This window comes from Petromyzon marinus, chromosome 60, assembly GCF_048934315.1.
Source record: "Petromyzon marinus isolate PM22_M1 ecotype Great Lakes invasive population chromosome 60, UKy_Petmar_22M1.pri1.0, whole genome shotgun sequence".
Classification (NCBI taxonomy): Eukaryota; Metazoa; Chordata; class Hyperoartia; order Petromyzontiformes; family Petromyzontidae; genus Petromyzon; species Petromyzon marinus.
The window spans coordinates 8,266,881-8,282,094 of record NC_133726.1 but is presented as its reverse complement, the minus strand read 5'-3'; the positions used below and the strand labels follow the sequence as shown (position 1 = coordinate 8,282,094).

Genomic DNA, 15,214 nt, shown 5'->3' with positions numbered 1-15,214 from the left:
CAAACGTACAAAATCAGCAGGGAATCAAAATACTTTTTTCCCTCACTGTATGTGTGTTTTCAATGTTAATTTCTTCTTTGTAGATGAGGACATTGTTTTGAGTAGTATGGGATATACAACTTGGCTGACCCTGAACATATTTGGATATCCTCTATTTCCTGCCACAACACACTTTCCTGATTCGTTGCTGTAAGCAGGCGATAAACTATAAGTGTCTGTCCAACGCTCACAGAGCTGACAACTCCTGCTGTAGTCTACAAGGCTGGTGTCCTAAACTAATAACCGATTCTGTTCTCACAGTAAATCTTCGCAAAGTTGTTTTGGGGCTTTTGTTACCTGCAGCGGTTTGTATTTATTGTATTTACAGGCTTCTGATCGCTGTAGAGTTAGAGAGAGTTGCGTCGTTTCCCTGCTTATCCATGGGGCTCTTCAAATTGCTGCTGTTTCTGAGCATTTCCACGGCACTTTTATGTGAGTTCCTTTTTTTATAAAAGTTTACTAAACTTAAATAATCGATACAATGTGCAAGTACATCATTTGCATATTTGTACATTTAGTTTTATCCGGTTACACAGTAACGTGCACATGCATGTTACACTTCTTTTGCACAGTTCGTACGCAACCGTGATAATCAGGTGTGGGGGAAGGACAATAAATTTGAATAAAGTTCAATTTGTTCAACCCCTAAGGATAATCAGATATGAAACAACAATTAAGTCTGACAGTTCAACCACCGAGTTGGGATCGCCAACAGAATCATGCTGTGCTTTGCTTGTGAGATTTGAATCCAGGTGATGCTGATGCCGTGTGCTTCCAGGTGCCGGTGTTGTGAGGACAGCAGTGTGCTTCTCAGCAGAGGATTGCAGTGGGATTCCACCAAAAAAATGGTCCGAGGAGCTGCCACACTCATGCCTTGAAATCAAAGAGAAGACAAAAACAGAGAGAGGTGAGGCTAGATGCTTCACACAACGCTGTCTTCTGCTTCAATTGAGATCTACTCCCTAGCAAAGCTGACACACCGATATCGGGGATCCGACTCCGACATTTTAGCCCAGGGCTCGGCAACCTGGAGACTCTTTGGCTGCCCCCACCCCCACGTGACTCTTTGGCTTCCTCCCCCCACGTGACTCTTTGGGTCCCCCCCTCGTGACTCTTTGGCTTCCTCCCCCTCCTCGTGACTCGTTGGCTCCCCCCTCGTGACTCTTTGCCCCCCCCTCGTGAATCTTTGCCCCCCCCCTCGTGACTCTTTCGCTCCCCCCCTCGTGACTCTTTGCCCCCCCCCCGTGACTCTTTGGCTCCCCCCCTCGTGACTCTTTGCCCCCCCCCGTGACTCTTTGGCTCCTCCCCTCGTGACTCTTTGCCCCCCCCCTCGTGACTCTTTAGCTTCTCCCCCCCTCGTGACTCTTTGCCCCCCCCCTGTGACTCTTTGCCCCCCCCCCTCGTGACTCTTTAGCTTCTCCCCCCCTCGTGACTCTTTGCCCCCCCCGTGACTCTTTGGCTCCCCCCTCGTGACTCTTTGGCTTCTCCCCCCCCCTCGTGACTCTTTCGCTTCCTCCCTTGAGGCTCTTTGGCTTGCGGCTCTTTGGCTGCCCGCATCTTGCCGAGGATCGCTCATCTGAACAAAATAGTCCCCTGGTTCAGTTTGCAATTGCGAGTTTGCGTTTTAAGTCAATGTTTTTAAATATTTAATGGAAGCTGGTTAGTAAGTACGGGTCGAGGGCTGCTTGTATAGCTCAGTGGGCCTTACCTGGTAAAATAAGCAAAATGTTTTAGTATTCATAGTTTATTTATATTAATCATTTGTCATTTGCAGTGGTTGTGTAAAAGTCGCTCTGCGTGTGATGCGGCTCTCGAACTATTCTGGTCAAAGTAAAAAAAACAAAATAATTGCTCCTCTTATACCTTGAACGGTTGCCGACTCCTGGTCAAGCCTCACCACCCACGCCCATTGTCCAACCACCAACTGGCACGTCCCCCCACTTCCTGCCGCTCGCCCCCTACCTCCTCAGCCCTCCCTTGGCTCCCCGACCCCTCATCTGGGAGGTTGGTGGATTGCAGGGCACGCTAGGGGATGTCGGTGGGGTCTGTTCATGGCTGTGGTACCACCCAAACATGCCCATGATCCATACCACGTGATGCACCCCCTTTCACTCAATAACAAAACACACGCAAGCCACGTGACCCAGCCATATCTCTGAGTACCTAATTGACAAATACCACCTCCAGTTGGCCCCTCTTTCAACCTTACAGCACTGCACACTGTACCAACATACATATTTAGCTACATAATTGGTTTGGGTATCACACGTGTTCTTTTAATGGAAAGATAGCACACGTAGAAACCCACGTTTGTTCCACATCCACACATAACCCATTTGTTGAATCTGTTCCCTTTGCTCACGAAAGATGGGCTATACTTGCTGCAGACGAAGAGCGGGCAGTCCTACCAGGCGTTCTGCGACATGAACACCAACGGAGGAGGCTGGACCCTGGTTGCCAGCATTCACGAGAACAACATCGCAGCCAAGTGTACCACGGGTGACCGCTGGACCAGTCAGCAGGGCAGCAATTCTGCAGTTCCATTCGTAGACGGGGATAAAAACTGGGCCAACCTCAACACATTTGGTGTGCCCGAGTCGGCGACTGATGACGACTACAAGGTTTGTCTTTAACAAAATGGCACTTCCACAATTTGGACCCGTACAAATGCAGTAGCTTCAGCATGCGGGCTACATGACCCAGCCAATGGAGCCTTGCCCACCGGAGGAGCTCAGATGGGGACTGGGTCCAGATATTTCAATGATTTGTGAGCTCCTCACATAATCCAGCCTGGTTAAACCCAGGATGGATCATAAGCAGGCCCAGTTTGAAATGTTTCTAACCAACACAGATGTTCCATTTGGGGGGTTCACATTTGACAAGCATTGAGAAGGGACGGCATGACTGGCCAAGAAGACCTGAAACTGTGTGTTGAGCGATAAACTAGGTAGCTTCCATAAAGCGTTATGCAACCCCACCTTGCCCCATCATCTTATGAGTTGAAGGGGTTTCCCTCCCCTAAAACCTGACAGAAATGCTCATCAAACCTGTGAACGTATTCTTGGGAGTCGGAGGTCAGATCACCATTCCCTTAAGGATGGTGATAGGTGTGGCGTTGCAAGTTATTTTGTGGACGTCAAGATTTCAACCCAACCTCTTTTTTGAAGGAACCAGAGACAAATGCAGCTGCAGCTAGTCTATGTCGTGACTCAGTCGGAGACAGGGTTCTTAAGGCACCTCTTATTCTACACATTGGGGAACCACAAGTGCCCGGCGTGCTTACCCACTAGTCACACATCCGTCTCTTGATGGTGCTACCTAGCACCGTCAAGAGACGAATGTGTGCTTACACACATTTGGCAGGCTGTTTTGCTAGTGGCGTCTGAGGTGGTCGTGATGGCAGTGACGAAGGTGATGAACAGTGACATAGCGAGGGGATCCACTTCCAGCAACAGCCCCAAACTCCCGGGCCCCCTCTTATCCCCCTGGCGTGGCCTCGCTTCGCCCTTGCCACGCCCCCTTTTTCGAACAAACTACCAGGTTCTCGGGCTTCCAGATCGACCCCTTCCTGGGCATCCCCTTAGATCTCCCTCTGCTGACGTGTGTACCGCCCCCTGCTGCCAGTACCACTTCCCCATCAGCAGCCCGCATTATTACACCACATCACCCCCCCCCCCCCCCGTAAAAAAACCGCAGCCATCACAGCTGTACTCACAACCCGACCACAAGGGGAATCAAGGCAGAGACTCTCCGCAAACACAACAATGGCAGTGTATGGCAGAACATTCGCAATGAACGCGTCACAATTGAACCGCGGGGTAGGGATGAAAGCAAGAACCGCCCAATTAACGGACTGAAGTAGCTTTTGGCGCACGTTCTTGATGCCAGACCCGCCTGCTGAGCAGGATAAAGCGTGACAGGGGCCACGGAGGCGTCCCCCGAATGGCCTAAGGGGTGCAGCTCCACCCCGGGAATGGTGGCCGGCGATCTGGCTTGTGCACGTGTGCGAGGCTCCTCGGGCGTCAGATGTCGGGATCCTGTGGACAGCACAAAGCAATCTTTCAAATTCTCCTGTTTGATATGTAAACTCCTTTGTCAAGGCGCTTTACTTCTCCCACCTAGCTTAAAAGACGCTGCGAATCTTAGCAGCGTTCATTGAAGCGCTGTCGTCCCGACAGTTCTGTTCCTTCACCTGAAGAAGGCTACTTGTGTTGTGGCCGAAACGTCGTGAGAATTTTATTGTCTTATTTTGTTTTATTGTTTTAGTCTCATTCTACGTGACTTTACCGAAAGAACCAAGAAGGCAAATAAAATGTTCATTCGTAAATACTCATGTCCACTCCGTTAAGTGCTTCATTGCAGTTGTGCTGCGTGTGTGTTTCATTTATTCAGAATCCGGGATATTACGATCTGGAGGCAAATGATATAGCAGTGTGGCATGTTCCTAACGGGACTCCTCTACCTGCGTGGAAGGTGTCGTCGCTCTTCCGCTACCACACGGAGTCGAAGTTTCTGGGTGCCTTTGGAGGGAACCTTTACTCCTTTTTCAAGGTAAATTATTTTGCTTGACTTGTCATTGGGATCACGGGCAGCCCTAGACTAGCTACCAGCAAACGGCGCCCCTAGGGTGAACCATGCAATTGGGGCCCTCCACCACCAAACCCTGAGGGGAGATCCAGGCTGGGGTTTTTAGGTAAACTGGTTAACATTTTGCCCCGATTTTCCGTTTATTTTTCAAAGTGTATTTTTTTTAAACAGAGGCATAATTATTCAGTTTGTCCATCCATTCGTCGAGCCAATACATTCCCTCCGTTCGCCCACGGGAATTGAAATAATTACATCTTTGTTATTTTATTTGTATTTTTTCCCCTCGAATTTGGCGCCCCCATTTAACTTGGCGGTCACCTAGTTCGCATGTATGGACAGGCCGCCCATGGTTGTGCTCCGTGAAGTTGAAAGAGTGTTCGAAAAATTGTAGCGGGGATGGAATGTTAAAGGCATATGACTAAAAAAACCAACAAGGCATCCGATCTTGTCAGATATTGATTAGCACAGTTGGCTACGTACGGTGTGAAAGAAGTTCAACAAACATACACATTGCATGCTAATGAATCAACATGCGAATCAACAGTATTTGGCTACGATAAGCCACTTCGTTGAGCTATCATTTGTGGCCAGGTCGCTTCTGAAAAAGATCAGTATAGCTCAGTGGGCCTTACCTGGTAAAATAAAGCAGTTTAGTTTAATAATCAGGGTTGAGCTTGCATAGTGCTTGAATGGGTGATGAGAAATGCTTAATTTCATAGAAACATGTTCTGGAGCTTGGCCCCAGACAACTCTGGATGAAATTTATCCCCTGTAACCAGTATGAACAGGTTGTCTTAGCGCCTCAGGACTATACATTGGATAGCAAACGACAGTGGAGCAATCTGTTGTTACGTACTTCTACGCTTCCACGTGCATGCTCCCTGCCTCTTCCACCAATCTGCACAGTCCAAAGTGTTGATATATGGTCTACAAACTACCGCGACCCACAAGCTGTGGGGAGGTCTTAATTTACCTGTGATTTGACAAAAGTAATAAGCATCCACCTTATGTATGTTGAACTTATTTCGCACTGTACGTAGCCAAACGTGCTAATATCGAAGGTGACGGGGAAGGACAACTAAACACAAAAAGCAGTTCTACAGAAATTCATTGGGTGAACTTGGTAGTGACAGCACACATTAAACACACGATAAAACACTTAAACAAATTAATTGGTGCAGCGTTGTGTTATTGTTTTAAAGTAACTACTGTATTGCTTTTAAACTTTAATGGCATTCTCCTTTGTTTTGTCAGAATTTCTTCCCATTAACCTACAATTCCGGAAGCTGTCCCACCAATAACGGGCCTGCCTACCCCATTGTTTATGACTATGGAAGTGATGGAGTCATCAATTCTCTCATCTGCCCTAACTGTATAAGTAAGTACCGCTTGTCATACTGGTAGGAACCTCCTGGTTACACCAGCCCACAGGGGATTATTGTGTCCGTCCGTCCGTCGTGCATACAAAAATGGGAGGGGTGGGGCTGGGTGGAGAGGGGAGGGTGGGGAGGGGCTGGGTGGGGAGGGTGGGGGATGGTGGGGCTGAGTCGGAGGGGTGGGGCTGGGTGGAGAGGGGCTGATCACCCCGTGGTGCCCTTATAAAACTCAACGTTTAACCTACTCACGCCGGCTTGTGCCCGCCCTCACAGTCGGGCATATTTGCGGAATACACCACGTGGTGCCGCCGTTGACCCTGGCCATTGACCGAGCAACCCAACGTTCCTACCAGCTCCCTCTGGAGGAATGTGTTTGGTATTTTATCTGCTACGAGGAGGGATTTACACGATCATCGTCCACTGACACTCCTCTTGTCTGGCAGCCACGCCCCCACATGGTGTTGGCCCGCCCACTATTTGGTTGCGCCAAACCTTTTTGCAACTAAATGCCGACAAGAGCGAAGTCGTATTCATCGGCTCCCCTCTGCATCTTTCTAAAGTTGGTTCGCCTCGTTTGTTGATTGATGGTCACGATGGCAGTCCCTCACGGGAGGTCAGCAACCTTGGTGTTCAGTTTGACCAGTCGTTATCCCTTGAGGCACATATATCTAAAAGCTGGTTAAAATGTCCTTTTTATACCTAAGAAATAGTCAGAATGCATCAATCCTGTCACCTGCCAACTTGGAGAGACTGGTCCATGCTTCTGTGTCATCCCGACTAGACTACTGCAACGCCTTACTGGTTGGGATACAGAGCAGAGTACTGGGCAGACTGCAGCTTGTTCAGAATGCGGCTTCTAGAGTGCTTACACGTACACCATTCCATGAGCACATTACAGCAGTCCTCTTATCCCTTCCTTGACTACCAGTCAAATTCCGAGTAGATTTTAAGATACTGATATTAACTTATACGTCTTTAAAAGTGCTCACCCCGCATTACTTGCAGGAACTAATACATTCATATATCCCATCAAGGTCCTTGAGATCTTCTGATCTCCAACTGCTCAGCACTCCCAGGTCTAGGTTGCGCTCTTTGAGCGATGTGTGATTTTGTTAGCGTGACACCCAAGCTATGGAACGGCTTGCCACTTGAAATCAGGAAATCAGAGTCAGTAGATATATTTAAGCCTACTTTGAAACCCCATCTCTTTAAAGTGGCCTTCCCCCTTTAGTTTGGTCGGTTGCCCTGGTTCTGCTTTTGTTTCCTGCTTATCATGCATTGCACATGGGGATCCTAGGATGGAATGCGCATTGTACATTTTTATTATTATTACTTGGGTGTCCCCACCAGTGACGATTATGTGAACCGGTCCTGGGCCTCCCCTGGGTCGACTCAGGCTCAAATGAGTACCTGGTGCGGTGTGTAAACATCGCCACTGGGGAAACAAAGGCGGCCGGGCGTGGTGTAGGCCATCCACCCCCTCGTGTGCCGTGTCTGGCCTTCATAGGTGCTCACCAACAGCACTTGCCCCAACAGTGTGCTAAGGCTACGCGGGTGATCTTTGTCTTTGTGAGTATTTAAAAAAGTGGTCATGGCTGATGGAGGTCATGCCAGATGACCAATTTTTTTTTGTTAATCACAGTAGACTTTATAATATTTCAGCAAATAGTTTGACATTAACTTCGTTGAGACGTATGTTTCCACAGGTGGAACAGCTCCAGGGTTTGTACAGCTGAGAGTGTTCAACAACGAGAAAGCCCCATTTGCCATCTGCTCAGGGATTAAGATCGTGAGCAACTGCAATCCTGAGACCGTAAGTAGCGTTCTGCAGTGCCATACATCTACCACGGAGCTATACTGGGCAGCATAGGGCAGTGCAGTGCAATACAGCATCCCCCCGCGAGGGCTACATTCTAGAGATGCTTGTGAATAGGAGATTTCGCGGATAATGATAGAAGCCTTCGCGGATAATGATAGAGGCCTCTTTTAAATGAATACATGAATAAGCTTTCTATCGCATTTTTTTTTATCGCATAACTGTCTCGCATCACATTCTCTCATCGCTATATCTCATCTTTTTAATTTTTTCTCGATTATTGGCACGGCTGGCATTGTACGGTGCTGAAAGACAAGAACATTGTAAAAATGTGACTTGATAAATACAAAACACTAGCATGAAGCACACGAAGCATCCATGCCTAGACCTTTGAAAAATACTCATATTCGATATAATTACCATCGTAAAAAAAATATCCATTGAAACGAAAGCTCATTGAAGATCATTCAGTCTTTTAAGATAATTAACATATTACAAGGAAATGGGAAAGTTTGATGAAGCGGCACTCGATTTCCAAGCTCACTACCTCATTTTAAACACGTCGGTGGCTTTTGCGACCAATATTACCCATAATAGTTGTTTTGGGTTAGTTCACATACGTATAAATGTGTCGTTAAATCCGTCACCACCCGAAACAGCTAATTAGTGAGGTTTTGTCACGTAAATTCCTGCCTCGTGTGTTGGCCACGAAAACCTACGTCTCAAAATATGTGTGTGTGTGTGTGCAGTTCTGTATAGGCGGCGCGGGCTACGTGCCTGAGGGAAACCCGAGACAGTGCGGTGACTTTGGTGCCTTCGACTGGAACGGCTATGGGACAGGTGTGGAATGGAGCGCATCAAAGAAGCTGCTGGAATCCGCCGTCCTCATATACTACCGTTAATCCGCCACCTGGAAAGCTCTCCGTGAACACCTAAAGTGAAGAAAACATTTTAAACGAACAAAAATTGAAAAAAGGGGATTGGGCTAGGCCTCAGAGGTGGGGATAGCAAGAGGGTCAGGTATAGGATTAGGCCATGGGTAGAGGCAGGGAACCTACGGTCAGTGGGAGAAATGCGGCTCACAACTTCATTCCAAATGACATTCAAGGCAGATCACTTTCAAACAAAATGTGACCATTAGACATGAAGAAAATATTTTTTAACCGAAAATGCTACCTTTCCTATATTTAGAGCACTGAGTTATGTCTGTCGATGCAAGTGCTTAATTATAGTCGGTGGACACGTGCATTATTATTTGTATTCATTATTGGATTATGCTAAAGTGAGTGTTTATGTGGCCTTCCACATATTGGTAATCCAGTTATGGCCAGGATTAGTAGATTGTGCTTTCTATCTTCTAACAATTTGTACCTACCCAACCCAAGACCCCACACTCCTCACTGCCTCGTCTGGCCTTGTTACTTTTCGTTCACTTTTCACTTTTGGTGTTTTACAGAATTGTCTTCAGTTCACAAGTTAAACTGACCTGGCACTATTTTAAGAACACTACTTTCAGGAGCTGCAGATCTGCCACGCAAATAAAAACTAATTCCCAATTTGGCCCAGAAAAGGGGGGGGGGATCAGACAATGGTGAAGCCATGAGATGGAGAACGTGCTACCACTGGCCCAGCGGTAACACGTTCGCCATCTTATGCAGATGTCTACGGTTCGAACGCAAGGGCCACCCCTGATTAATATTGAGGGTGAGAAAATAAGAATCATCATATCCACCATCTGCTTCGCAGTGGACGATACAAATCCCCTTACATAATCATCATCGTTCACAAGACTTGGTCATTGGGTGCCAGTGTCAAGATCCACATTGTTTAATTAAGAAATCAATCTGCAACTTACTCCATTGGGATTAAACGTAAGCAATCGGTCCCAAACTGGCAGCCTAATGCCCGTTTGCAGGCCAGGTACCGGGTCACCTTGTGCCAACAGGGCCAGCTGCTACTGGGGCTGCCCTGTCGAATGTGTTGAGATGAGATGTGACGTGATGTGACGTGATGTGACGCTATGAATACAAATCTATCCCACAGTTACCGCATATTCAGATGTTGTACCCTATATTTCACATGTTGCACTCAAGAGCTGAGATCCTTTCATATTCCTACAATACCCTAATATCTACAATAACCATAATACAGGTATTTTTGGGGTTCGATCACGTAAATATAAATGTGTTGTCAAACCCACCACTACCCGACACAGCCAATTAGTAAGGTTTGTCACGTAAGCAGAACGTGACAATTCGTTATTAAAACAACACACAGGTGTGTTGGAGAGCAAATTCACAACACTTACAGTCTGAGTTTGACGTTTCGCCAGTAACTACAACCGGCGTCAGGGCACAGCCAGATACATCCTCCCGTTTCGAGGGATAGATGTGATGACGTCACGTGTGAGTCCTTCTTGTGCTGCTAAGCGGGAGGGGGGGATTAATGAGTGCATATAAATTACAATGGGTATCCATTACCGGTTGGGTTGTTTATGTTGTAGCCAACGTGCATCATGCACGCGCATCATGCGAGTCCATTGTTCTTTTACCGCCTGTCGTTTGTGTGCACTAAAATATCAGTACCTGTTCATGTCTGCTCACAGGTTATCCCCATTGACCTGTAGAGGCATGCATTTAAACAATGTATTATTTGACGATTCGCTTGAAAGCAGCACCTAGTCTGTAGCTATGCGAACGGTAAAATTATTTTTTTTATATCTCTCAATTTCGATAGATTCTCTAATTAGTCCTGGCTACATCTTATTTGGTTCTTTCGGTAAAGTCATGTAGAATGAGAATAAAATAATAAAATAACACAATAAAATTCTCACGACGTTTCGGCCACAACACAAGCGGCCGTCTTCTGTGGCCGAAACGTCGTGAGAATTTTATTGTGTTATTTTATTATTTTATTCTCATTCTACGTGACTTTACCGAAAGAACCAAAGAAGATGAATCCTTGCAGTCACGAAAGCTTCAAATCGAAATGTAGTCTTGGCTAATAGCAACTAGTTTTATATTTATGTGATCTAACCGAAAAAAATCTGCATTATGGATGATATTGGTCGAGAAAGCCCGTGCTAAAAACTACAACAACATTTTACCTCACATTAGTCCAACTGATATTCGTTCCATTATACATGCTGCACTATTTCTTCAATTAATTTGCCATGTCTAAATATTTGAATGCCTCAATAGTATGCCCCGCACAGCATTGGTCAACTTATTCCTGGCCTTAGCCCAGTATCTGTGAATCCCTTAAGGTCACTGCTCTTCACGAATTTTCAGGAGCGGGGGGGGGGGGTATCACTTTCGCTGATAAGACATCGTCAGTGTAAGGGTGCTGCCACACATTTGAAACCATTGGGGGGGGGGGGGGGGGTTGACAGCAGCACGATCATGATGATGGGGAGGGGGGGGTTCACATTCTTGTACTGTGGTGGGGGCCGCACGTCAGGGGCCGCACTAAAGGCCACCAGGGGCCACCGGTTGGCCCCGCGTAGGCCTTGCAATGAAGAGCCACTTGCCGAAAGAGAGAGGCAGCAGACGTCCTCCTGTGGTTAGATTGAGGAGGTGCTACTCTGCCTCAAAAAAGTCGAACTAATCCTCTCCAGGTAAATAGGCCTGACAAGCCTTGGAAAATGACCTCGTGGTTAGTTAGCCAATCGAAATCCGGCACCGTTTCTGTAAACAGCCACGTGCTTCCTCACTTCAAAGGGCATCGAAAATCCATGTTTCTTTTTGCTTTGAAGACAGACAAAACTTGATGAAAAAATGTAGTTCAAGGGTAGAGAAATTATCATGTCAATAAGCGAGCTGTGTGGAAATGTGAAACCTTATCTTTTTTTAATGAATGTTCACCCTTTGCCTAATGCAAGTCAACAATCTACCCAGGAGTATAACTGTGGACATTCAACGTTGGGCCAACATCAACCGTCGTTGGACCCCAACGTTGAATGTCTGAATCTCTCAATTCGAGGGATATATAAAAAACGCGCTTTTATTTGTTCCAGACGATATTAATAGGCGGCTTCATAAGCGAACAACGAATTAACCATGCTCCATTTTTAGGTGATTCATCTCTTTATGATTGCGTGGAGTTTGTGGCTTTAGCTATTTGCTGATAATTTCTACTCTCATACAAAATACAACCCGTACTAATAAACACATGCCAATTACTGTACGTGTACTGACATTTATTGCCATCGAAACGACATTTTCAACACTTTCTAATCTCCGGTTGAAAGCATTAATTGCTCTATAGAGAGCTCCCTCTGGTGGAGGCCCGTCCGCTCAGCAGTGGCATGAGAAAGAAATGGCAGTGCTGCGCCTTTATCTAATAACCGTGTAAATAACCCAACCCAATAACAGATGCCCATTGTAAGGTATATGAACACATTAACCCCCCCCATGCCTCTGGTCCTCGCACCTGATTGGCTCACAGGTGACGACATCACATTTTACCGCTCTACTGAAGACCAAAACAGGAGGAGTATTTATCTGCGACTCTGTGGCCATCACCTGATGATGCTGGTTGTTGTTGTTGTAATTACCGGCGAGACGTCACGGTACTCGATATGTAAATGTTGTGGTGGGTTTACTCTCCCAACACACAACCGGTGACTGGCCTCCATACAGCCCAATGTGGAGTGTATAGTAGTGGAGTGTATAGTAGTGTAGTATAGTCTTTGGTTATTTCGGTAAAGTCACGTAGGTATAAAATAAAATAAAAAATAAATTAAATCACGACGTTTCGGAAGCAACACAAGTGTCCGTCATCAGATGGGAAAGCCACAGCAAGAAACAAATTGCTGTAATGGGCAAAAGAGCTGCTTGTGACAAGAGATTATATAAGGTAAGAGGGGCGGAGGAGAAAGGGAGGAGAGATGGAGAGGCTGGGGGGGAGTGGCGATCTGCCGACTGAGCAATTGATGCTGCTAGAGCGACAGAATGCCGGAGCTGGGCAATGAGCGGACCTGGGGGGTAGAAGGCTGAAGAAAATGGAGATGTGGATATGAAAATAAAATATAACGCCATTAAGATTTAACCTGGTTAATAACATCCTTCCAATGATTACTCAATTTGAATCCATCTTCTTGGTTGAAAGACGTTTAACATACATGACACTATACACTACAATATACACTACACTACATAGTACACTATAGACTACAATACACACCACACTACTATACACTACACTATAATTACAAAATATACTATACTACAATACACTACTATACACTACACCACGATACTAAATTGAAAACTAATTTCTTTAGAACTGCTCTTTGTGTTTACCTTCTTGTCTTTCCCCTGCACCTCTGATTAGAGCGGTTGGCTACGTACAGTGCGAAAGAAGTTCAACATACATAATTATTTGTAGTGTGCTGTGCGTTATAAGCAATATAGATTATAAGGTTGTGATGATTGGAGCAGCGAAGAGCAAAAACAATAAACTAAACATCTGAATACAATGACAAAGTTACGGCAAATTGATATCGCGATAACTGTCACGTAACATTTGTTCTTGTATTGTATGATAAAAAAAGATATCATGGCACACACTAGTGATGGCACTTGGGCTTGATTGACATCGTCACCATGTAAGGGCGCCCCTAGGGAAATGAAACCGTATCAAGTGAGTGAGGCATTGCGGTCGGATCCACTTGGTCTTTTGAAACCTCGCAAAAGCCAGGAGGCATATCATGAGTGAAGTTTCAAGTTTTATTTCTTAGGTATAGCCCTGTGAGCCATGCGGCTCTTGAGTCGGGTGCAACCGCAACAAACAAAATATGAACAAGAAACATCTTAAAGCGACGACGCGCAACAGAAACATCCTGGATAAACCAGCAAATCTTCCAGAAAAAAAACACCGTATTACAACGCTGTGTGCAAAAATCCCAGTGTGATGAAAGACAAACAATAACAACCATTAGACAATTTAGATTCAAGTTATCAGGCCAACTCCGCACTTCCGCAAGAAACATGGCCTAACCATATCTTTTAGAAATCACCAAAATAAAGCTATAAAATACAATGTAACAACAGTAATCACAGGAACTTTGATTCAAATTTAACAATAAACGATATACATAACAGCCATATCTGTCAGCATGACACTCCCCGTGTATGATGTGTGAGTGAGTCAATGGTAGTAAGTGTATGATGTGTGAGTCAGCGTATGATAAGTGAGTCAGTGTATGATGTGTGAGTCAGTGGTAGTGTGAGTGAGTGTATAATGTGTGAGTGAGTCAGCGTATTATGAGTGAGTTTATGATGAGTGAATCATTGTAGGATAAGTGAATGGGTCAGTGGTTGTGTGAGTGTATGATGTGTGAGTGAGTCAGTGTAAGATGAGTGAGTCAGTGTATGATGTGTGAGTGAGTCAGTGTAAGATGAGTGAGTGTATCACGGCATCCTCCATGCCATCACGGCCTCCTCCCCACCATCGCGGCCTCCTCCCTGCCATCGCGGCTTCTTCCACGCCATCGCGGCCTCCTCCATGCCATTGTGGCCTCCTCCCCGCCATCACGACCTCCTCCCTGCCATCACGACCTCCTCTCCGCCATCACGGCCTCCTCCCCGCCATCACGGCTTCCTCCACGCCATCGCGGCCTCCTCCACGCCATCGCGGCCTCTTCCATGCCATCGCGGCCTCCTCCATGCCATTGTGGCCTCCTCCCCGCCATCACGACCTCCTCTCCGCCATCACGGCCTCCTCCCCGCCATCACGGCTTCCTCCACGCCATCGCGGCCTCCTCCCCGCCATCACGACCTCCTCCCTGCCATCGTGGCCTCCTCCACGCCATCGTGGCCTCCTCCCCGCTATCGTGAGGGGAGATGGAGGAGAGCGGTCGTGGTGGGTTTTTTTTTTGGGGGGGGGGGGGTGGGGGTGGTCTATCACACGGCTCCTGCACTCAGCACCACACCGTCGTCCTTCTCTCAGTGATTTTATGATATTTCACCACTCGGGTCAAAATTCCATTCAATAATTGATTACTTTTTGTTTCGTTTGCATTTCTTCTTTGTTCAACCTTGTTTGTACTTTTGTAATGACAGGAGAGTCAACCTAGGGTGTGAATGGACTAGTGGCCAAGGGAAGTAATGACAGGGGAGTCAGCCTGCAGAGCGAATGGACTAGGACTAGTGGCCACGAGAGGTAATGACAGGGGAGTCAGCCTGCAGTACGATTGGACTGTTGGCTATGGGAATGATCGAGAATAGGAGCGTGGCTAGGGGATGGAAGAGGACAGTGGAGTCTGCTGGTAAAGCGAGCGGTCTAAAAGCAGCGAGAAGGTGCGGGAAAGGGTGTGCCTGGATTAGGTGATGACCCGCTCTTGGCTCCCCATGTTGAGGAAAAACTCCCGGTTGAAGTCGGGGTGAGCCAAGAT

The 15,214-nt window shown here is 46.7% G+C and overlaps 1 protein-coding gene across 1 annotated transcript; it reads left to right on the top strand.

Moving 5' to 3' along the window:
- The first annotated feature begins 208 nt into the window (after window positions 1-208).
- On the top strand, window positions 209-9,869 carry LOC142905994 (intelectin-1-like). Its single transcript, XM_076053334.1, has 7 exons — window positions 209-471; window positions 818-946; window positions 2,407-2,660; window positions 4,432-4,590; window positions 5,881-6,004; window positions 7,709-7,815; window positions 8,568-9,869. The coding sequence occupies exons 1-7, from the start codon at window positions 420-422 to the stop codon at window positions 8,718-8,720; spliced, it is 978 nt and encodes a 325-aa protein (XP_075909449.1). The 5' UTR covers window positions 209-419; the 3' UTR covers window positions 8,721-9,869.
- Window positions 9,870-15,214: the final 5,345 nt, after the last annotated feature.